The sequence below is a fragment of the Myotis davidii genome, unplaced genomic scaffold (genome assembly GCF_000327345.1).
Source record: "Myotis davidii unplaced genomic scaffold, ASM32734v1 scaffold54, whole genome shotgun sequence".
NCBI classification, from domain to species: domain Eukaryota; kingdom Metazoa; phylum Chordata; class Mammalia; order Chiroptera; family Vespertilionidae; genus Myotis; species Myotis davidii.
In genome coordinates this window covers 934,146-957,872 of record NW_006287915.1, presented here as the reverse complement: position 1 = coordinate 957,872, position 23,727 = coordinate 934,146, and the positions used below count along the sequence as shown (strand labels likewise).

General features: G+C 35.0%; 1 protein-coding gene across 3 annotated transcripts; it reads right to left on the bottom strand.

Annotated features, from left to right (window-relative positions):
- Positions 1 to 308: 308 nt before the first annotated feature.
- NAP1L1 (nucleosome assembly protein 1-like 1) lies at positions 309 to 23,727 on the bottom strand. 3 transcript variants are annotated; one of them, XM_006759728.2, is made up of 15 exons: positions 23,630 to 23,697; positions 18,985 to 19,070; positions 17,479 to 17,581; positions 10,427 to 10,568; positions 9,905 to 9,985; positions 8,584 to 8,712; positions 7,464 to 7,535; positions 6,526 to 6,665; positions 5,938 to 6,083; positions 5,822 to 5,841; positions 5,048 to 5,170; positions 4,372 to 4,401; positions 3,816 to 3,863; positions 2,527 to 2,596; positions 309 to 1,870 (listed from the first exon to the last, which is right to left on the bottom strand). In XM_006759728.2, exons 1-14 carry the CDS (start codon positions 23,644 to 23,646, stop codon positions 2,561 to 2,563), a joined length of 1,173 nt encoding a protein of 390 aa, XP_006759791.1. In that variant the 5' UTR covers positions 23,647 to 23,697; the 3' UTR covers positions 309 to 1,870; positions 2,527 to 2,560. The 3 variants fall into 3 exon arrangements, with proteins under 3 accessions (XP_006759791.1, XP_015416821.1, XP_006759792.1); XM_015561335.1 differs by lacking the exons at positions 17,479 to 17,581; positions 18,985 to 19,070 and having other exon boundaries at positions 23,630 to 23,727; XM_006759729.2 differs by lacking the exons at positions 309 to 1,870; positions 2,527 to 2,596; positions 3,816 to 3,863 and adding an exon at positions 4,044 to 4,139.

Genomic DNA, 23,727 nt, shown 5'->3' with positions numbered 1-23,727 from the left:
GCAGCGGCGGGGGGAATGAGAACTTGGCAGCCAATGCCTGGGCTAGAAAAAACTAATAACTAAAAGCTTGAAGTCATCTCAAAATGTCTACAGTTAACTCCAGTAAATCTGTAGAACTGTGCAAGTCCCTTTTAGTCTTCCAATAGAAACTCCACTCAGCAGGGCTTGGGAGGTTGCTCATAATTTAAAAGTAATCAAATTTACAGACCATCATGGTCTAAGCACAGAATAGCCAACTCTAAACATCTCTACTCTGTTCTTATAAAAAGGTAGTATTTTTATTTAAAAACCACCCAAAACATCACCAGTACATTTTATAAAATTAAATGCAAATTTTATTAAGGTCTTCCAATTACATATCTCAAGTTTCTTCAATGGAATAGAATCTTTTGGAACTGGAAAGATGGCAGAGATGAACACTGATATCCCTTGAAACCCCAACTTTATTAATAGAGAGCAATTCCTCTGCAAATCACATTGCCCTTATATAACAAGATGAAATAGTATCTTCTCCCTTACTTTGGCAATAGCTATTTCCTAATGAAAAAAAAGAATATAGTGGTTTTGCTACTTAAAGTTCATATAAAAATGAGAACCTATCTTTAGGTTAACATTTTTAAAGTTCAGATGTGTTCAAATGAGCTATGGGTACAAAAAAACCTTAGCACAGAAGGTCTAATCAAAGCAACCAAAATCAATTTGAAAATGATGAGGAAAAACATCAGGTGTTTTCATGGCATATCCCCCCACCCCCCACATAAACTAATGCAATTGGTTAAGGATTTCCAGCAGTTAATTAAAATCTCAGGAGTGAAAAAGATAGTACTATACAAATAACAAAATGTATTCATTCACATTCTAAGACCATAATACTAAATTTTCAAAATGGAAGCTCTATCATTTCTAAAAATGAACCTAATGTTATTCTGTTATAAGCAGAAACTCTAAGCTGTTTTCCAATTACAATCCAATTAGTCCACCCTCACTGCCAAAACTTTCAGTTCACCAGAAAAAATCAACAGTAATTAGCCTGAGGTATTTTCAATGTGGCTCTACAGTACCAAATTTAGTGGGATTCCCCTGACCCCCTTGAAACGGTCTTACTTCTATTTTAGAACCATGTTCTCTATGGTCATAACAAAAATACCTAAAAACGATCCTTGGACCTTTGAAATAGTTGGTTATCCATCCACTTTTATTAAATAAGGAGCCACCAAAAGAGCACTGCCTGACCAGATCCAGAGTAAAGTACTTGACTTTTGTTTTCTGGTTTATTTAGCAAACTGTGGTAGACTAAAAGGCTGAATATCATACTTGTGGTGCAAAAAGTTCCAAATTTTTAAGCTTTCAATAGGTTGAGAATTATTTCATATATAATTTAATTAATATGTCTAACACATGTGAGGTAGTTAAGTAAACAGTACTACCCATTTTAATACATAGTAAACAGAAGCATGGGTAAACAACATACTCATACTTTAAACAGTAAGAATTGGAATTCATCAGAGGCTTGAGGCCTTCTCTCATTCTAACCAAAGGAAATAAAACTTAACTTACTCTTTAAAAACAATTACACCATTTGTCTTTTTTTTATACTGTCTTATTAAATGTAGTACACCTCGTCCAGAGTTGGCACCCTTTTCTTCAATATAATAGTAAACTGGGCACAATACTTAATTCAAGCTAAGGCTTCACTTCTGCCTGAATTAGTACAAAATTGTAAGACATTATCTTGTGAGAACTAAAATTATATTTGACATTTTTATTTTAGGCTACAAACAAGCAAACAAACAAAGAAACAACAAAAAACTTGAAATGAACTTGTCAAATGATGAAAATTCATCCTTTCCAGGGAAGCAGAAGGTAGACCCTACCACAAAGAAGAGATGTTTAGTTAATGGAGGTTAAATTTAAAAGTACAGTTAAAATAATAAAGCTTAATGTCTGAAAATACTAGATTTCATTTGTCTCCCTATGGTAACTAACCAATAACCATACAATTGAGTTAGGGTTCTTTATAGTTAACTATGTCACCTAAAATATTAAAAATCCATTAAACAAAGTTAATAGATGTGGTCTTACTGGAAATTCTTAACCATAGATTGTCTTGACCAGTTTGTTTTTAAAATGAATTGTTTCAGTATAGGCACTGCATCTCTATAACAAAGTAATGAAAGACAAAACTAACACTTAACTACCAGCTGAAAAAATACTTTGGTTCTTCAGGAAAAAAATTAGGATAACAAAAAAATCTGTTTCATTTAACAGTTTGTTTATTTTCATAGCGCTATCTAACAGTTACATGATAAAAATACCCCAGAAGAACCAAACTATGTAGCAATGAATGAAAATGTGTGAGAGAATTTCTGCATTCAAGATATCTGGCAGAAAAACTAAATTTAAAATGCTAGGTAGAACAAAATTGTCTTTAAAATATCAATTCCTTCCCTTTAAAAAAATTATTGAGTCTACCAAGAAAATACAAAAACATAAGTCTGTAAGTAATAGTTGTATTTAGGCTATTACAGTGCAGGTTATCCTCAAGGCCATACATCCTGCTTCACTGCTGCTTGCACTCTGCTGGGTTTTGATCCTTCTGTTAAAGGAAAACAACAAGTCAATCTATTTTTTTCTACCAGCTTCAGTTAATATTTCATTAGTAATTAATGACCTTATCACACTATCTCACCACTGTCAAAAATTTGGCAAATCAAAAAAGGGGTATTAGCAATGATAGCAAATTATTATTCAAACATTAGCAGATTATGAAAATGCTAAAATAAAATCCAAGTTTTATACTATTGAATGAACTCCATAAAATGAGACAGAGCCATAATCTTGAAAAATTAAATAACCAAGCAATTTGTTAGTTGTAGTAGCCATTATTTTTGCCGTTTTATAGATTAGTTACTCAAAAAAATACTAATTCCATTCAGAATTTAGCTGTTAGGAGTAAGTCATATGTGTTGGAATATTTAATTTGATTTTTAACTATCTCCTCTTACCTGCCCAGTACATTAAAGTATCTTCTGGATATTTTGTAGCATTTATCAAATGAGTGAATTAAAGAGAAACCAGTTTCAAATGAATCCTGATAAAATGTACCATGTATTTTTTAAGAAAATAAAGGCCTTTACTAACCCTGATATGACAAATTTCTGGGACTCAGATGGAGAAGGGAGGTGGTTGGTAGAATCTAACAAGCAGTACTGCTCCCCTAATTCTCAAGTACTCCTACATTCAGATGGTTTAAAAGCTGACCTTTGTTTATAAGCTTTCCTTTGGAGGGGAAACAGCCTAAAACCACAAGCTGTGATTTAAAATGTTTCCAAAAAATTGTACAAGATAGCATGCCATTAAAATAGAATCCTAGCCCAGCCAGTGTGGCTCAATGGTAGAGCACTGACCTATATACCAGGAAGTCACAGTTGGATTTCAGATCAGGGCACATGCCTAGGTTGGGAGCTCAATCCCCAGTAGATGGTGCTGGAAGCTGCCGATCAATGACTCTCTCATCATTGATGTTTCTCTCTCTCTCCCTCTCCCTTCCTTTCTGAAATCAATACAAGTGAAAATAAAAAGAATTCTAGGGCTTACTTAGCCTGGAATTTAAAAATATAAGGTCAGAACCTAAAGTAAGTTTCTTAGAAGAGATGCACTGAAATTATGTGTATTGTTGAAATGCCAGTGAGGATTTTATATATATATATTTAATGGCCTAGACTTTAAAGGATAAAATTAAACTTTATATTGAGATATTAACTTTTATTTAACCTGCCTTAAATTTAATAGAAAACAGCACTAATTATACTCACCTTTGAGTCATAGTCTGGATCATTTTCCTCATCTTCTTCTTCCCCTTCCTATATTAAAGTTCAAAATGCATCCATGAAGTAGGTACATAGTAGGCAAGAAATGGCTCATAATGTAGGAAGAATTTAAAACAAGTTACTCTATAGGTCAATAGAATTTCATGTTACAGAGTTTGGTGACAATGCAATTTAATATGAAAGCTTCTATTATGAAAAATTTCCCAACACAACTTGAGACATCCAGACAGCTTTTATTGAAAAGATTTACTGCAGCCAACGTGGGAAAAGTTTACTGCAGCTTTTGACTTCTTCAAAGAGCTGATAACCCTGCAGCAGAACAGAATTATTTGAAATAAAAAAAATGTTCTGAGTTTTACAATTTATTTATTGAAACCTTATACATACATTGTTTGGCTGTAGATTCTAAAATCATAATTTTTCCAAAAATGTTTTTTATGCATTATCACAGAATAATGATTATAGCAAAGGAATACATAAGTCATTCAATATGCTTCTCAATGTTTTAAACAGTATTATTTGCTCATTTGGTAAACATTACCTCATCCGCTTCTTCACCTTCTTCATCATACTAAAAAAAGGAAAAAGGGGTCAAGTTTGATGAATAAACTTTGAGAACAGCATTATTTACATCCATCATTGTATCCACTAGTATCTAAAAAAAGAAAAATATTTTCCCTAAAGTGAATAAATAAATGTGATGTAACAGCTATTATTGTAAATATTACTTTCTTATACTTAGGTGTGGGACACAAGACACAAAATGTCTATCTGAATTATTGCCATTTAGCAATAAAAGACACCCAAACCTTTGAGGACAACCTAATTTTACATAAATCTTTAATTAATATTCCTTGGAATAAAAATTCTATGCTTCCTACTATTGTTATCTTAAGCACTAAAATAAGTTCTTGGCATGTTTTATTTGGTGAAAGACAAGAGCATAATAGATCTACATTACTAACCAAACATTGTGAAGTTTCACTAATTCAGAGCAGTCTTCCTATTAGCAGAAAAATAAAAACTATAATAAATGAACCCAAAGAGAATCTATTTAAAACAACTCAAAAAATTTATCTACAGGACATCAGGAATTATCCTAATAGCATTATTCTGCTGTGCTTTCTAAAAATTACATCTATTCATTAAACTTCTCACCAATTCTGACTATCATACACTCACTAAATGATTTTATTGCAGGATTCAGATCCACTCACATCATCATCATCATCTTCAATGGCTTCTCCAGTAAAGTACAACACTGATCTTGGGATTATACGCTCACGTAAAAAGTGACCAATTTCAAAGTCTGCAGCAAGGATAGCTTCAGCGTCATCATCCTATTTAAGAAAAACAAAAGCACAAAATTTAACTTTGTTACTTAATTCAGCACATGTAACACTCTTGGGTTTAAATCATGAAGTAACTCTCAACTTCACTTTTAACTTTCTGTCATTTGAAAACTTACTTAAATGTGGTATGACCCACCAGTCATTTACAGTTTTTTACAAAAAGAAAGTTAGCAGAACTGTGTATATACTCAGAAATTTTGGGGAGTAAAAATTAGTGAACTAGTTATTGTTTATTTTTTATGGCTTAAAAGTAAAATATAAATAAAGCAACTTAATTACATAACTGCTGTTTTCCTTTAAAAATATTAGTTACTAAAAACACCAAGTGGAATAATAGAATCTCACTCAGGCTTTCACAAATATATTCTAGTTTCAATAAGGAAGAAAACTATGGTCTTGAAAACTTTGAATTCCTCAAAGTATTTGCCAAGTTTCAAAAGAAAAGAAACTCTTGAGCATTTCAGCATTTTTCAGTGAAAGCACTATGAGCATTTTGAATGGAACTGTTCAGATGCATCGAGAGCTTCCCCATGCACTACAAACCTAGTGGCAACTACCCCAACTCCCCACTTTTGAGAACTAGTCCTTTAATTTCATACACAGTAAACAATTCAACAATTAAATAACAATGCAGCTTACCAGATCTCCACTCTCAGGAACTGCAAAATTGAGAAGAGAAATTCAAATGAATAAAAAAAATTAAACAAAGCTTATAATAAAACCACCACCAATATGCAAACTCAAACACTATTTACCTTCAGGAGGGGCAAAAAAATTAAAGAACGAGTCATTAGAAACTGTTTTGGTCACAGTACGAACTGTCCCACGTCCCTTGTGTTTCTGTTTCTTTTTAATGGTTTTCAAAGTGACATTCTTCCCTTTTTTCCAATCTATCTGGCACCTACCAAACAAAGAGAAAAAGAAAAATCTCCTATCACAATTAACACATTACTTTCAACTGCTAAGACTTTCCCAAATAAATAGTATATTTAATTTTAAATTTTAGAGGGCAAAATTGGTCCAAGTGCTTTCTATAGCAGTGTAAAGAGAAAAATTTTATTTCTAACCAAATTTTTTCATAAACATATTTACAATCACCATAAACTCACAATATAATAAATTTAAATGTGCACTTCCTTTGGAGAAATGTCTATAATATTAGCCATTTTCCAAGAAGAATTCTAGGAAAATGGCTAATTTCTCAGATAACATTTTACTCAAATATTTGGAGATAAACTATTTATGTATGTATCTAACACAGACATGGAAATACCAATATCACAAATCATAAGTACTACAAACACAGATGTAACATTCTGTTAATATAATAAAATTAAACTCACCCTGTACAACCCATAATTTCTGGTCCATCAAAAGAAAAGGGATCAGAATCATCTGGTTCTGACCTCATTCTGTATGTCTTTGTCAACACTTCATTTGTGAAATATTCATTGGGTTCAAAGTGAAATTCTAAAACAAAACTCTTTAAAAAAAAAGTTAAAAAACGAATTAAATTCCTACATAATCAATTTCAATTCTTTAATAAGTAAAGCTTTATCTTTAGTTTTTATAAACATAAAATTCTAAGTGACAGGGTTTTTCCCACTCTGGGAAACAGATAAATCTTCTTTATGTTAAAAGCAAAATGATGCACAAATCTTAGTTCAGCATACAATACTATTTAGTAACATGTTTATGAAATAGGTTGGGCACATCTGAATAAACTGACCAAGTCCTCATTTCTCTCTCCATCCCACAAAGAGAAATTTTAAATCTTTGACTAGAATGTAAGCTGGACAGAGAAAAGGCCCAACCTTACTACATGCCAATATAAGAATCTATAACCTTTAGTAGCTTTGCCCATACTTTACATTATACTACTGATGGTTTTGGGGAAAAGCTGTTGGTTGAGCTCTCATAACGGGAAATTAGGGGCCCCCCTCTAGTATCTTCTATTTTATGTAAGTCCCAGACACATGCCTTTTAATACAAAATAAGTACTTTATTACTCATGTTTCCTTGGTATTATTTTTTTAATACATTTTAAATCCAGGAACAATGATAAACTGTATTTTGAAAATAGTTAAGAGGGAGGAAATGTTGCATCACATTATCAACATCTAAACATTTATTTCCTACCAATAATTAAGTATACCAAGTATCACTTTTAATATCTCATCCCCATCTCTAACCCTTAAATGTCACACCTCTTTTTAAAAAGTCCCACTTATTTATCTGTAAACATATGTTACAAAAATTGAAAGTATTTCCAAGTTTTTACCATAGGCTGGCCAGCATCTGAGAACTTCACTTTAATATCTTTCAAGTGCTTCAGAATAGGTTCATCATGTTCCTTCAAATTAAAAGAAAAAAAAATGAGTAAGTAATGTGGCATTTTAGGACGAGTGTTCTCCCACTGGACAATGAACACTGAAATGACTGACATTTTCAAGTTAAGTTTTATGTAGCAATGACTACTTCATTATCCAGACTGAATGGGCTGAAGAGCACAAAACCAAGTCTAAAATAGGCATGTTTGCTTTCAAATGTTTCCTGATTGATTATAACTGCTGCTCTTAGCTACTCTTGTTCCTTTCCTTCTTTCTGCTTGATGTTTTCCTACTTGGTTAAAGTAGAATTTCTATTAAGGAGTCATTGTTTTGAGATCATTTGTTTTTCGTGATACTAACTTCCAACAATAAAAATATCAGGAAACAAGTACTACAGTGCAGATGGCAGTGGCTCAAGAAATGCTTCTGATTATAAGACAATGTTTCCCAGAAAAAGTGACAACTGTAAAAGAGTTAAAGATAGCCTAGCTGGTGTGGCTCACTGGTTCAGCATCAACCTATGAACCAAGAGGTCAAAGTTCAATTCCCGGTCAGGATTGCAGGCTCTATCCGTAGTGTGGCATGCGGGAAGCAGCCGATCAATGATTCTGTCTCATCATTGATGTCTCTGCTTCCCCTTCTCCCTTCCTCTCTAAAATCAATAAAAATATTTTTACAGCATTCTTATAAAATACAAATGTACTTTGGAATAGCTGTTTCAGACTGAAAAGGTCTTTTGGGTAAGACAATTGAAATGGTTAAGTCTCTCACATCCTACCTCCACACTAAGCATCTGAGACAGAAGGCACACAGCTATTGTCTGAGAAAGCACCAGACAATAATGACCAATTATTAAAGGGACTATTTCATTATCTATTTTTTAAAAATGAATCATAATTTATTAGGTTACATTAAAAAAAAGCTGCAATTTTCCCTCTACAGACAATAGCTGTTTCAAAAGAAAGCAACCATTCTACAAATGTCAACTATGGAGAGACTAGTCATCAAACATTTAAATTTCAAAGGTTTACACTCTCTGAGGTAACCTGATATTTTTATGAGTAATATTACCTGAACCATATCACTGAGCAAGTCAACATTCTTAAAAACAGTCAACCAAAATTCAGGAATTCCCTTGGGGTCTTGTTTTTCTTCATCCTTTTTCTCATCTTCAATTTTGACCTTTTCTTTCAGCTCCTCCTTGATAAATAACAGCATACATTACTGAAAACCTAAATTAAACCTCTTGATAAAATCTTATACATCCCCTTAAATTAAATGTAAATATAGAAACCAACAAACCCTCAATCACTAATTATAACTTTCAGCCCAAACAGTTCTAGTCCAATTGTGTAAATACTGCTGTTACCCATACCAAACCTTACTTTTATAAATACTAGAGGTCCGGTGCACAAAATTTGTGCACTGGGGTGTGTGTGTGTGTGTGTGTGTGTGTGTGTGTGTGTGTGTTCCCTCAGCCAGGCTTATGCCCTCTCACAGTCCAGGAGCCGTCAGTTGAACATCCTTAGTGCTGCTGTGGAGTCATCAGGAGAGGCTCCTGCCACCGCCACTGTGCTCACCAGCTGTGAGCCCAGCTTCTGGCTGAGCAGCACTTTCTCTGTGGGAGCGCACTGACCACCAGGGGGCAGCTCCTGTGTTAAACGCCTGCCCTTTGGTGGTCAGTACACGTCATAGCGCCCTTTGGTCTATTTGCATATTAGCCTTTTATTATGTAAGATTGCTACAACCATACTGCTCCTGAAGAGAACAGTTTAGTAGGTCACAGTTTACAGGGCCATATGGTGTAGAAAAAAGTTTTAGGAAAATAATTTTTTAAAGTCATGAAAAATAATTACTTTTAAGAATAGTAAACAGGAAAAGCAAAAGAAATATAAACCTTGTCCAATGCTTTATTCCTTGATGTTTTCTTATAAAAATGCTAGTGACCCAGCGTGTGAAATTGCATGAGACCCGGGACCCCAGGCCCCGCCGAGTCCCGGAGCGCTGCGAGACTCAGAGTCAAATCTCTGGCCAACCACGGGCACCTCGCTGCGCAGGCAGCCCCACCCACCTGCACATGCCTCGGCATGCACACAGCCTCCTGGTGACCAGTCTTTGGTCATATGGCATTAGGGCCACTGGGTTTTTATAATATAGATTATATTCTCTTAAGCAACCAACATTAAAGTAGCAATACTGGAGAAACAGGGTCATTTAACAGAGCACTGGATTTGTGTCTCAGCTCTGCCATTAGTTGTGGGCAAGTCACCTAGAAGCCTCCATTTCCTCACTTGAAAAAAAGGGAACAATCCTTTGTATGTCATCATGAAGTTCGAAGGAAATGCTTTCATTCCCAAAGTATAAAACACCCCAAATTAAAGTTGGTACCAACCGAAATGTCATCTTCCTCATCTGGTTTCCATTCACATTCTTCTTCCGTAGGTTCATAAATTGCATTAATGATCTCAAATCGCTAAAATGATTGAAGAAAAAAAAAGCTTACATGATATCCAAGCTAAAAACTATCTGTTTCTCATTAGGAACCCATAGATCTTAATTAATGCATACCATAATTTGAATTGCTATTATTGATAGTTTTCCCAAATACATCAAGTAACCATTTTTGCTGAGAGGTCTAAAGAAAGTTTATTTATGGCCCTGGCCAATGTCTCAGTGGGTTGGGCATTGTCCTGATTCCCCGTCAGGGCACATGCCCAAGTTGTGGGCTCGATCCCAAGAGGGTGTGAAGAAGGCACCCAATTGATGTTTTGCTCTTACATTGATGTTTCTCTTTCTCTCTCTCTCCTTTCCTCTCTAAAACTCAATAAGAAATCTTTAAAAAAGTTTTGCTTCTGGAGCTTTACTACCTTCTCAAATTTTACATATCTAAAACAAAAGTAATAGAAAGCATTACCTTATCAAATAAAGGCTGATAGAGAACAGCATACTTTCTTTCAAGATCATGAACTTCCTCATAGAACTTGGCTTCTATCTGTGCACATTTAACTTGAAGGTTTTTGAGAGCATTCACTCGTCTTTTAACTACCTTAGGCAAGCTGAAAGATTAGAAAGCATCAATTACATAGCATGCCAGTAAGACACAAGTTACACTTCTTTTATCATTCTGAAATTGAAGCATAATAGGTTTCCTACTTGAAGCGAAGATATACTAACTCAAAATAATTAATCTTTAAGAGGTATAAATGCATGGGCCTCTATACTATAAAAGTTCAAAAGTAGATATTTAGCCGGATACATTAAACTGATAGGAAAATGTAAATCATATTATCAACCCAAACCTTTCATTGTACTCAAGTTCAACTTTGTTCTTATGCACTGGCATTTCAGCTGTAACCTACAGTCTTATCTTCTAAAGTTAAAAAAGTCATGGCCCTAGTCAGTTTGGCTCAGTGGATAGAGCATCGGCCTGCAGACTGAAGAGTCCCAGGTTTGATTCTGGTCAAGGGCATGTACCTTGGTTGCAGGCTCCTCCCTGGTCCAGGCCCTGGTTGGGGCTCGTGCAGGAGGCAACCAATCGATGTGTTTATGTCTCATTGATTTTTCTGTCTCCCCGCCCCCTCCAAAATAATCAATGGAAAAATATCCTCAGGTGAGGAATATATATATATAAAGCTACCTACACTAATAAAAGAGAGATATGTAAATTGGTCATCACTCCGCTACACCCACCAGGCAATCAGGATGATTGCAAATTACTGATTGCAAATTAATGCAAATTAACCCAACAAAGATGGCAGCTGGAGCAGAGAGGCCAAGCCTCGCTGCGGCCGGACCAAAGGCCTGGGTCCCGGGTGGCAGAGGAAAACCGGTGCCAGCAGCCAGGGGAAGGAAGGTCTATTGTGCGAATCTTCGTGCAATGGGCCTCTAGTGGAATGATAATACTAAATGATAACTGAACTTTCTTCAAACAACAGACAAAATAATTTCTCACCTGTATGTTAGTATTTGGGGAAAGGAAGGGCGCATATGTATACTGGGAAATAGGACAGTACCCTACACCATTATTTTCTATTGTAGTCTCTATTTAATTTGGAATTTGAAATTATATTAAATAAGACTATAATATTTTATGACGAGAAGACGTGCTTTTTTTAACTAACAACTTTATTGAGATATAATTCATATATTATACAATTTACTATGGCACATAGATTTTTAAAAGGTTATACATACCTAGTCTGTGTGCCCCTCAAAGAATGCACCCCTCAAAGAATGCTTACATGTATGAACCCCTCTCTCTACCTCCCCAAAATATGCTAACATTCAAAATTTACCTAACTTCAGTAAATCTGTGCAACAGATCCAGAATCCAGATTAGAATTTCCTGCCATACACAGATTGTTGTAAATCAAGTAATATCTTACTTAATCACTTTAGTTAAGATAATTAAGTAAAGCCCTGGCCGGTTAGCTCAGTGGATAGAGCGCTGGCCCTCGGACTGAAGAGTCCTGGATTCAATTCCAGACAAGGGCACATGCCCAGGTTGCGGGCTCGATTCCCAGTTGGGGGAGTGCAGGAAGCCAATGATCAATGATGCTATCTTATCATTGATGTTTCTATCTCCCTTTCCCTCTCTCTTCCTCTCTGAAATCAATAAAAATATATTTTTAAAAAAGATAATCAATTAAAAAAGCAAATACCAAAACATTATCAACTTTATTTCTTACAAACAAAAAGCTTAATGTTCTGTCACTGGGCTGCTGACCCCTACTCCCACTCCAGTGTGCACGTGTGCATGTACATATACCATACATGCACACATATACAAGCAATTTCCGAGATTGAAGTCTGTGTTTAACTGGTATGGGGTTGACATACCACCTGGGAAAAACATCCTAGGATGACCAGAATGGGTAGCCTTTAAGTTCTGCGCTTGCCTTTCAACACTCACTGCTGTCCCCTTCACCCTTCAGAGCCCAGTGCCAGTGTTTCTAGAATAACAAGAATTTGATGAAAACTGGACTGACTCAAAACCCACAAGCACTGGCTCCACCTCCTTCAATCCAGATACAATGGATTACAACCAGGAGACTGCCTCCTCCCAAAGCAGCCAAAATATTGCCCAGAATTGTCGGCGAACTTTAAATCTGAAGTGACTGAAACTCTCCTTAGGCTCATCCCCTCCCCTTCTCCTTAAACTCCATAGGATTGTCACAAACCAGAGTCTGATCTTCATTCCTCCCTCAATAATTATCATAATCCCCAAGCTCTAAGGCCAAAATACCTAGACACATGAATGAAATACTTATCACCCGAAGCAGAAATATTAGACTAAGACTTTCAATAGAATATATATACTTAGAGAAGAGGGAAGATAGTAGCAGTATGAGACAAGACCAAGAAATCTGAAACAGGATTATTATGATAAATGCAATAACTAAATGACCAACAAATAGGATAAACAAGACAGGTTCAACTGAAGGAAGTCTGAGGTTGAAAAGCTCTCCAGATAGGAGAGATAGAAAAGCTCTGAGATATGAATGACAACATTAGCAATAGTTAAAAAACAAAGGGAGGTGAATATCTAAAAAAAGAGAGAATTTCTCAAAGTTAAAAAGCAATATGAAAATCTTTACCCTAACCCCAGACATGTTATTGAGGTTTAGGAATATCAAAGACAAAAGAAAATTCTAAGAGTTTAATAAAGAAAGCAAATAACCTACAAAAGAAATCACACTGACATAAGGCTTCAAAAGAAAATACTGTATATACACAAGAATAAAGTGAAATTTTAAGATAATTGAGAACTGTAAAAAATAATTTGTAAGTTTAAAAAAAATCCTCAAGAGGCTATAGATAAGGTAAGGGTGGTCAAATACCTTGAGAAATTTTACTGTTGCCTTAAAGGAAAGAAATAGAGGACTAGAGAAGTTATTTATAAGCAATATAGATATTGGTGAATTTAAAAAATCAATAGGAATAAATAAAATTAGGTATTGGGTTATGAGCCACTCTCCTATAAGAACAAAAAAAAGAATGCACTTAACTTTGAAACCAGAAGTCAACTTGTTCTATTCAATGAAAAACAGAAGACAAACCAAACAATAAATCTAAAAATAAGGAAAATATGGTAGCAATTGAGTCCAAAAATATTATCACTTTTAAGAAATGTAAAGAGTTGAAATTACTAATAAAGAAGCAAATATTCACATTAGAGTAAGATACAAGGATGGAAAAAGACATGCCAGGTAAATAGAACCCAAAAGAAAGCTATCTTCATCTCAGACAAACAGAATTACAACACAATCCACAACTGATGGATTTAGTGAGAACAGAAAAATTAAGATTTTTAACACATCCTTCCCAGACATGGTTAGATCAAGCAGACAATAATGAGAAGTAAGAAGAACCCAAACAACACAATGAGTAAGCTTGGGCTATTAATTTAAGCATATAGATCTTCATGTTTAACATTCACAGAACATTTACAAAAACAGAATATTAAGGTCAAAGAGAGAAATTAATCTCTTTAAAAAATTAAACGAACTAAGCATTCAATTAAAAAATTGTAAACAGAAATTAGAAACTTAGAAATAAGAAGGAAATAATAACATTAAAGCCACAGAAAGAGCAGCAATGAACAAATATACATACGGAAATAAAAAAATCAAAAGTTGGTTCTAAAAACCAAATAAGAGTGAGGCAACTAGCAAAACTGAAGATGCAAAATACAAAGGGAAAATAATCACAGATTTTAAAAAATATCATGAAATATATACTAATCAATTTTAAACTTGGTAAAATGCATCCACTTTTTAGAAGAATATAAACTTTGAAGTTGGCATGAGAACTTGAAGAGATCAATTAGATTAAAAAAATCAGAAAAAATTCCCCAGAACCTCTACTTCCCAAATCCCAAAGATCCAAGTCAATTTTTTAAGAGTTTTACCAACGGTTCAAGAAACAGTTAATTTCTACCTTATACAAGTCACTACAGGAAACAGAAAAAAAAGCAAAAGTAGTCATGTTCATTTCATTAGGCTCTAAAACCAAGGGATAGAATAACCACCCTTGAAAGTTTTTTTACTGTACATACATACATGCATATATTCATTTCACTAATGAATAAAGATCCTGAATAAAAGTATTAACTACCTAACTCAATGATGTAACAATACATCATGATTAAGCTTATTCCAGGAATGCAAGGTTAGTTTGTTATTCAAACTATGTATTTCAAAAAATATAAATATGAACTTAATGATTCAAATAAAAAGTCAAAAGACCATCTAAACTTACAGAAAAAAATGGTCATAAAAATCATAGACACAAATTAAATGGAGATTTTCTATTCATTCCTGGTTAAGGTTAGAAATAAGACAAAGATGCCCATTTTTAACACTGATGCTCACCATAATATTGGCCAGTATTATAAAGAAAGAAAAACAAACATGTGGTATAGTGTAACGTGGAAGATTACAGGTAAAACTGCCAGTATTTGCAGGTAAGATCTTTCACCCATTGGAGAAAATATAGAATTACCATAGTAAGTGTATCAAGATTTCCAATATAAAATCAACTTAAAAAAAACCAAGAGCCCTCCTTCTCTACATCAAGAACAGCCAGTCATAAAATACATTAGAAAATTAAGATACTATTCACAACAGCAACACAACTAAGGTATATAGGAATTGACCAAGAACAGACTATATAGAAAAGCTGTAATAAAGACACAGAGTCTGATCTGAATAGATATAAGGATATGGATGAAACAATTTAATATGAAAAATGACATAACTCCCTACCATGCTAATATACTTATTTATTCAATGCAATAGCTATCAAAAATTTTAGTTTGGGCCTGGCTGGTTTTGCTCAGTGGATAGAACATCAGCCTGCAGACTGAGGGGTCTCAGGTTTATTTTGGTCAAGGGCATGTACCTCGGTTGCAGGCTCGATCCCTGGCCATGGTCGGGTGCAAGTGGGAGGCAGCCAATCAATGTGTCCTTCTCATATCAATGTTTCTCTATCTCTCCCTCTCCCCCTCCTTCCACTCTCTAAAAATCAATGGAAAAATATCCTTAGGTGAGGATTAACGAAGCAAAACAAAATTTTAGTTCAGTTTGTTTTTTGAAAGAACCCTGATAAACTTACTATCAATCATATATGTACAATAAAGGTGTACAGATAGGTCAAACCATGATGGGAATGGGAGCAGGGAGCTTGTGTGAGGTGAGGGGTGGCAGAAGAAAGCAACTCATTCTGCCAGATATTAAAACATACTATAAAGCCATGGTAATTAAGTGTGACAATGACAAAACAAGAGGGAAAAAAAGATCAATGAAACAGCAGAGTCCTGCTCAAAGACAAACACATGTGTTTATAAAAAAGTGATATGCAATAAATGTGCTAGCACACTAAAAAAGAAAAAAAAAAGTGAATGCCTATTCACATTAAATACAAAGATGTACCCTAGAGGAATTGAAGACCTAACGGTAAAACTAGTCAATAGGAAACAGAGAAGAAACTAGAAAAGACTTAACTTCAAAAGAACAAATCATAGGTAAAAACTGAATAAACATAAAAAGTAATAATTTTTGTTCATTAGAGGGTGTTATGTGTAAAGTAAGTAAAAATGACTGATAAGGGATTAATATCTAGAATACATAGGAAATCCTGCAAAACAAGGAAAAGATAGTAAGCCCAAATAGGAAAAAGGATACAAATGAGCAACCTAAAAGCCTCACAATTATGAGAAAAACTCATCAGAAATCAGGAAATGTAAATAAAATAAGCCTGTACCTCTTCAATTGAAAAGTAAAAAAACTATAAAGCTGAATGATGCCAACTGTTGGAAAGGACAGAAAGATAAAGCAATCTTCACTGTATTGGATACAGCCATCCTAGAAAGCAAGCTGGAAGTACCTAAGGCTTGCAAAGCCCAGAACTAGCAATCCCACTGATAAGTACATATCACAAAAAAATTCTCACATAGTTCCTTAAGAGGAAATGTACAATGACCATTACAATGGACTTTGTGTTGATGGAGCTTGGAGTCAATCTAGTTATCCATCAAAGAAAACGCATATAATAAAAAACATGGTGGGCCGAAACCGGTTTGGCTCAGTGGATAGAGCGTCGGCCTGCAGACTGAAAGGTCCCAGGTTCGATTCCGATCAAGGGCATGTACCTGGGTTGCGGGCACATCCCCAGTAGATGTGCAGGAGGCAGCTAATCGATGTTTCTCTCTCATCGATGTTTCTAACTCTCTATCTCTCTCCCTTCCTCTCTGTAAAAAATCAATAAAATATATTTAAAAACAAAACAAACAAAAAACATGGTGGACAAACATCACAGAGATCCGGGAACCATTTAGAGGCTAGAAGCTACTACAGATACATATGGATGGATCTTTTTTTAAAAAAATATATTTTATTGATTTTTCACAGAGAGGAAGGGAGAGAGATAGAGAGTCAGAAACATCGATGAGAGAGAACATCGATCAGCCGCCTCCTGTACATCTCCCACTGGGGATGTGCCCGCAACCCAGGTACATGCCCTTGACCAGAATCGAACCTGGGACCTTTCAGTCCGCAGGCCGACGCTCTATCCACTGAGCCAAACCGGTTTCGGCATATGGATGGATCTTAAAATCATAAAGCCATATAAAAAAATGCAAGCAGAATAGAATATTTGGGCTATTACTAATGATTTATATTGCCAAAAATTACATAAGAAATCTGTTATTTCTTCTAATTCTGTGCATTTCTAATAAAACCTCTAAACAAATCTCAGAAATGATTAAGATCAGTATACTTCCTGTGGAGATGAAATTAAACTTTAAAAAGACCAACTCTAAGTTGGTGGTACTTAGCAAAACCTAGATATTAACCAACATGAGCTTTCCACTATTATGTACATAAGTCCCAGATGGCCTTAAAAATAGATACACCTGCAATGTTGATTACAGAAAGAGAAATAAGAACTATGAAAAAGAACTTGTACCTTTCAATGTATCCTGTTGGTGTTTCTACCAGACCATCAAGTCTTTCTTGGAGGGCTGCAAGAATCTGAGGATTTTGCATCATCTGAACAGTCAGCTGACGCGCTTAAAAAAAAGGGGGAGGGGGCATCGAAAGAAGGATTTTATGAAAACGTATTATGCTATTTTAATAGGACAATCCAATCATGAGGTTTCCTGACTAGCTGGTATGAGTAGAGATGAGCAGCAAGCTAAAGAAAATTCACTCTAGGAAAACCTAATGTTCAGATTCCTAATGATCTCTAGTATGTGCCATGTCTCAGGACCATTTACACAACTTCTATCAATAGTATTCCTTCTCTTACTACTATCTTGTGTTTCAGCCGTCTTGCATTTTGAGATGATCAAAGCTTCATCCAGATGCCTATCTATGACTCGATAATTCTTTGAAGGCAGACAACACATTATCAGAAAACTGCAAATACAGTAACAGTTTGGAGCCTGGGAAAAGGTACAATGAGTAACCTAAATAGTTTGTTTGTATAATGTGCTTGCATATGTCTTAATAGAGAAAGTTAACAGTTAAGTCAAAGGTTGTAACTAAAACCAAACAAAATTTGGTTATCAGCATGTCACGAAATTACACTTAACCCAAATGTAGCTAGATATATGCAAAAATTAGTTTGCTATCTTCTTCAACAGACACTACCCAAAATTTCCATTTAATTTTTCAAATCATGTTTTCAAATGACTGCTAGTACTAATTTGATTAGATGTATAGTTGTGGTAACCCATATCTTTAGAATATCAATACTGGCCACTAAGGACACATGGTATGTTCTCTTTTAAGAAAATGTTGATAACTAAAACTAAGTTCACTAGTCTTAACAATTAACCTCATTCTGGCTTAAAAATGAAAAGTTGATTCATCTGTTACCTTAATATTCTTGGCTCCTACCTATAGGACAAAACCTAAAGAAGTATAATTCCACACTACCATCATTAATTTTAATGTCTCTTTTTTGGTTGGATTAAAAAGGGCATGCACACACACTATATATTGTCTACATATTAAATATGAAATATTTTCAAGTAAATTTAAACTAATGGTATTTGTTTAGAAGCACCACCAAAAACAACTCCCACCATCTCTAACATTTCTAAATTCAGACAAAACTCATGGGTAGCTAAGCTGTTTGACCCAACTATGCCATGTCACTCTAGCAGTAGAGGGTACACACACGGTGACTTATGAGGGGTCACTATACTCACACCTTCCTACCTTACCATCATTTCATCCCCATCTTCCTCTGGCCCTCCTTTCTTTCTTCCCTCCCCCAACATCAAACACACATACACAACTGTTACTAAACTGAGGTACGGGCTGGTGGATAAGGATCAAAAAGAGAACTACCTTCTAGAACAGCAGTCGCCAACTGGTGGTCCGCGAGGTCCGAAAGGTTGGCGACCACTGCTCTAGAAGACATGTGCCAGTAATCACTAGAGCCTGAAAAAATGTAAAATAATACCTTTGATTTTTGTTTCTTCACCAGTTTCTTCTTCTTCTATTTCTTCAACATCATCCAAATCTTGATCAAGTTCAGACTGTTCTTTGCTACAATATCATAGTATCACACCAAGGTTCAAATGTACCAAATTACCAAAAAAATAAAATATGTAGAAAAACTTCAATTCATTTCCTAGGTTAATATGCCTCTTTCAAAAATATGAAATAGAAAATCTAAAAGGGAATTCTGTTTTCTTTCTAACTTCATATGTAAACAAGTACAAATATTTTTAAATTTCATTTAAAAGCATGTGGTCAAATATAAAGTTTATACTTCAACCTTTAAAAATATGGTTTAACAGGTTTTGGTTCAGAGAATATGATGTCAGGAAGTACGTTTCCTACCCAATATTTACTGATTTTTCTTAGTAAAAGCACCTTAATTTTATATGAGATGGCAATTCACAAAGCTAGAAAAATCTACATTTCCCAGCCTACCTTTTAGCTAGCTTGTGGCTACATTAACTAGATTTTTAGCAGTGAGAGAAAATGAAGTAATATAGAACTTTGAGAAACCTTCCTTTATAGGATGGTAAACAGCTAACAGGCCCCCCCCCTTTTTTTACACTTCTTCCTCCCTAGAATATGGATGTGATGTCTAGAGCCTGGGCAGCCACACTGGACCATGAGGCAACCTGCTAAGGATGAAGGAGTTTCGAAAAACAGAAGAATTCTGGATCCCTGATGGCTGTGGGATAACCATACAGTCTGTACTCAATATCTTTGTGGACTTTCATCCTTTTTCTTTCCTTCACAGTGAAGATGGGAAAACAGTAAAAATTTAAAAAGCCTGAGACTACTTTATGCTTAGAGCAAAGCCAGGAGGACGGTAGCATTGGAAGAGAAGGTAAAAAATAGTAAAATAACATTCTTCCCATTTCATCTTAAAAGTCTAGTTTCTGAAGATGAGATTATAATTAGCATTAAAAAGGGAAATAAGAATATCTAAGTCAATATATAGAGATTTTACATTTTACTATTTATTTGGTTTAGTGATTTAGTTGCTTTACATGTTTAGAAAAGCATTTGAAAAATTTTCATATTTGGACAAATACTGTCTAATTTTCATATGGGGACAAGTACAGAAAAAGTCAACTGTATTCTGCTAGCAAAATTTATATTCCCTTCAATTAACACATTGTATGCGGGAAATGTATTTATACGTTTTACGCTGACTGATAGTAGAGCGCGGGACACGTATTAATACGTTTTTTATAGACTAGCGGTAGAATGCGGGTAATGTATAAATACGTAAACTGAAGTTATCGTAATTTTACTGAACGTTGCCATTTGCGCAAAAAATTAGCAAAAATGGCCCGCGCCACCTGTTAGCGCACGATAAAAACTACCCGCAAACAATGTGTTAAGGGACAAAAAAAAAATCAGCCTTCTCATCAAAAACAAAAATAATCATTTCTGGAATATCTCTGATGTATAAACTTGCTCTTCCTTCAGTGTCATTTCATTCAACCATTCATTAAACATCTAAATCTTAAAGGTAAAACAGGGGTCCACAAACTATGTGACATGGCCACATCCAGCCCACTCCTATTTTTGTAAATAAAGTTTTATTGGAATACAGCCAGTTAACTCATTTATGTATTGTCTTTGGCTGCTTTCACACTGTAACAGCAGAGCTGAGTAGTTACAAAAGATCACATGGCCCAAAATGCCTAAAATATTTAACATCGGGTCCTTTACAGAGAGTTTGCTAACTTTTGCTTTAAATAACTCCCTCTTCCCTTCCTTCTCCAAAGGCTTGCAGGCATCCAAAATTAAATAATAAAGAGGTAATTACCTTTTTTTCCCCCTCAAAATTTAAAAAATGAAAGTGCCTGAAGGGTGTGGCTCAGTAGTTGAGCATTGATCTATGTATGAACTAGGTCACAGTTCAATTACAGGTCAGGGCACGTGCCCGGGTTGTGGGTTCAATTCCCAGTAGTGGGCATGCAGGAGGCAGCCAGTCAATGATTCTTGCTCATCACTGATTGTTTCTCTCTCTCTCCCCTTCTCCCGTCCTCTTTGAAATCAATAAAAGTATGTATTTAAAAAAGACAGTTGAGATGGCAAATTGCACATACTCATCTGATCTCAATCCTTCCAGAATCCCCACTAAAATTATGATAAAGGGTTTTTAAACAGACACACTCTGAAGGACAGACAAGGAGACTCAGGAGCAGCAACTTCACTGAGGACCGAAATCTAAGCAGAGGGAAAGCTGAGAACCAGCTCAAACACAGAATCTGAAAAAGAACACTTAATCTGGATAAAACAGGAAGAACAGAGCAAAACCTGATAAGCAGTTAAATTCTCAGATCCTCTCCTCACTACAGCAGATGACAGTTTCTTCTCTGGAAAGGGTTAAACTGAGAAGCTGGATGAAAGGATCACAGACAGTTACGAGTATCAAACATATGACATATGCACAGTAGAATAGTGAATGTAGAGACCCCTTCCTAGCAGTCATCTCCCAATTTGACTCCCAGAACACCCATCCTTCACTGAGGTGTATCTGACCAGCCCAGAAAAAAAAAAAAAAACCATTCTGTCACTGGGGATTCTCATAACAAATGCCCACACTGAAGACCTTCCGTTAAAATCCCAAATGAATAAGCTTCCCCTTCCACAACACTCAAATGTTCTAGTCAACTATTTTTTAAAAAGTTCTTCAACTGCCTGTCCCACCCCACCCCAACCTTAATGATTACCTTCTTTTTTGAGGAAAGCCTCTTACATTGAGACCGAAACAGAGGAAAGAAAAATGTAAGAGCAAATATGACTACACAGAGAAGGAAGCATCCAGAGAAAATATATTACAATCCATAAAACAAGAACAAGATGCTATAAAAACAGGAACAGAGAACAAAGGAGCTCATGAAAACTAAAAAACAGAAATTTAGAAACTCAATACAAGAGTTGAAAGATAAAGTTTCTTTAGCTTTCCTTAGAAAGAGCAATGAGACAAAGATGGAAAATAGTACAAAAGGTTATTAGAAGAATCAGTCCAACACACAACATAATAGGAGATCCAGAAAGAGAAAACAGAATAAAAATAAGAATATTCCCTGGTACTGAAGGTCCACCAGTGAATGCACAACACAAGAGATAAAAAAAAGTTCCAATAATATAAAATTTCAGAATTCTGAAACCAGAGTAGCTTCGAGAATAAAGATACATTGTGTAGCGTTTTTTTAAGTGCCACATGTAAATGATCAAGAATTATGACTTTGAATTTCAAAACAGCAAGACTAAAAGCCAGGTGACAATGGAGCAGCAATGCCTTCAAAATTCTTAAGAAAAATGATTTCTAAGTTAGAATTCTACACACAAACTATCATGCATAAGAGCAGAAATGCCATTTTCATTCATGCCATCTAAAATAATTTACTTCCCTTGTACTCTTCCAAGATAGTAAACTAAAGAACCAACAAAGAAAACAGGGGATATCACAAACAGCAAACCCAAGAGAGGAGAAACAAAAAGAAACCTCAGTAAGATAGAAATAGATGCACAATTTCTTAGCTGATCTAAGAAATCCAGATTGGAGGAACGTGATTGAGGCAACAATACTTTGAAAGCCACGATCACTAAAATGCCTGTTGCCCATCTTCTTTTTATGCTGAAGACAGCATGCCTGGGAAAATTAGTCAGATTCTTACATGTATAGTACTTCAATGTGTTACCCTTGTGATAAAATTTTCCTGCCTTTCCATCTCCATGCTGTTGCCTGTAATAGCTGTAGATAATATCATGCCACTCCTACCCCCAAGTATTGTTTTAACCTGTTCTCTAAGTTGGCAGGCTACTGTAAAATTACAAGCAGCATATACTGCAGCACATCCCATTTTTCCTGACCATTTCTGCAAGATACCCATCCACACTATATTACTAACCCTGTTTGCAGGATGCATGACCTTGTCCAATGACTTCTCCAAAATCAGCCTTTGAAAAGTTAAAAAAGCCTCAATAAAGTTAAAGCCAGACCATGACCCAGATAGCCTTTTATTTTCCTATCTTGAAGCCTTCAACTCATAGTGGTAATACTGCCTTTCTCTTTATATATCTAAGTGTGTGACCACTACTCAGATTTTCAGAATTAAACATAAGAATTTATAGGTGGTAAATTTCTAAAGAAAAACAACAAAGAAACAAATTAGACAAAAGCCAAGATAGAATTGAGAAGGGACACACATTCTAACAGTAGTAATGTTCTATTTTTAAAAGCTTGCACACAGTGCCCTATTATTCTTTAAACTCTACATAGACATTTTATAACACTTTCTATCTTGCATGTATGATACATTACAATGTTCGGCATAAAAATCTTTGGGAAATACATATAGGATAAAGTGGACTCTGCAAGTATTTATGATTCATTATTGTGCTCAGCACTTTCCTAAGAATAAACATTGACGAATGGTTTGCTGTATTTATGACAATGATTATATATACAACATTTTGTCTTGGATACATGGTATGCAACTTCTATAAAGAGTAGGCACTAAACATGTCATTACCATATATTTCCTACTACATAACTAGTATTGCTGTTAACTATACATCACAGTACAAATATCTGAAAAAGAAACAAACTATCTGCCACTTACTTGTCAATGTCTGCCATGTTGTTAAGAACTCCAAATATCTATGGAGAGAAACAACAATGTTAAAAAAAATAATAAAGCATACAACTTATTTAAAACCA

Coding starts and splice junctions, on each gene's coding strand:
- NAP1L1 (XM_006759728.2), bottom strand. Junction 6,666..7,463: donor CAGATGCTGGCCAGCCTATG/GTAAAAACTTGG, acceptor TTTTTTTTAAAG/AGTTTTGTTTTAGAATTTCA. Junction 2,597..3,815: donor ATCCAGACTATGACTCAAAG/GTGAGTATAATT, acceptor TTCCTTTAACAG/AAGGATCAAAACCCAGCAGA.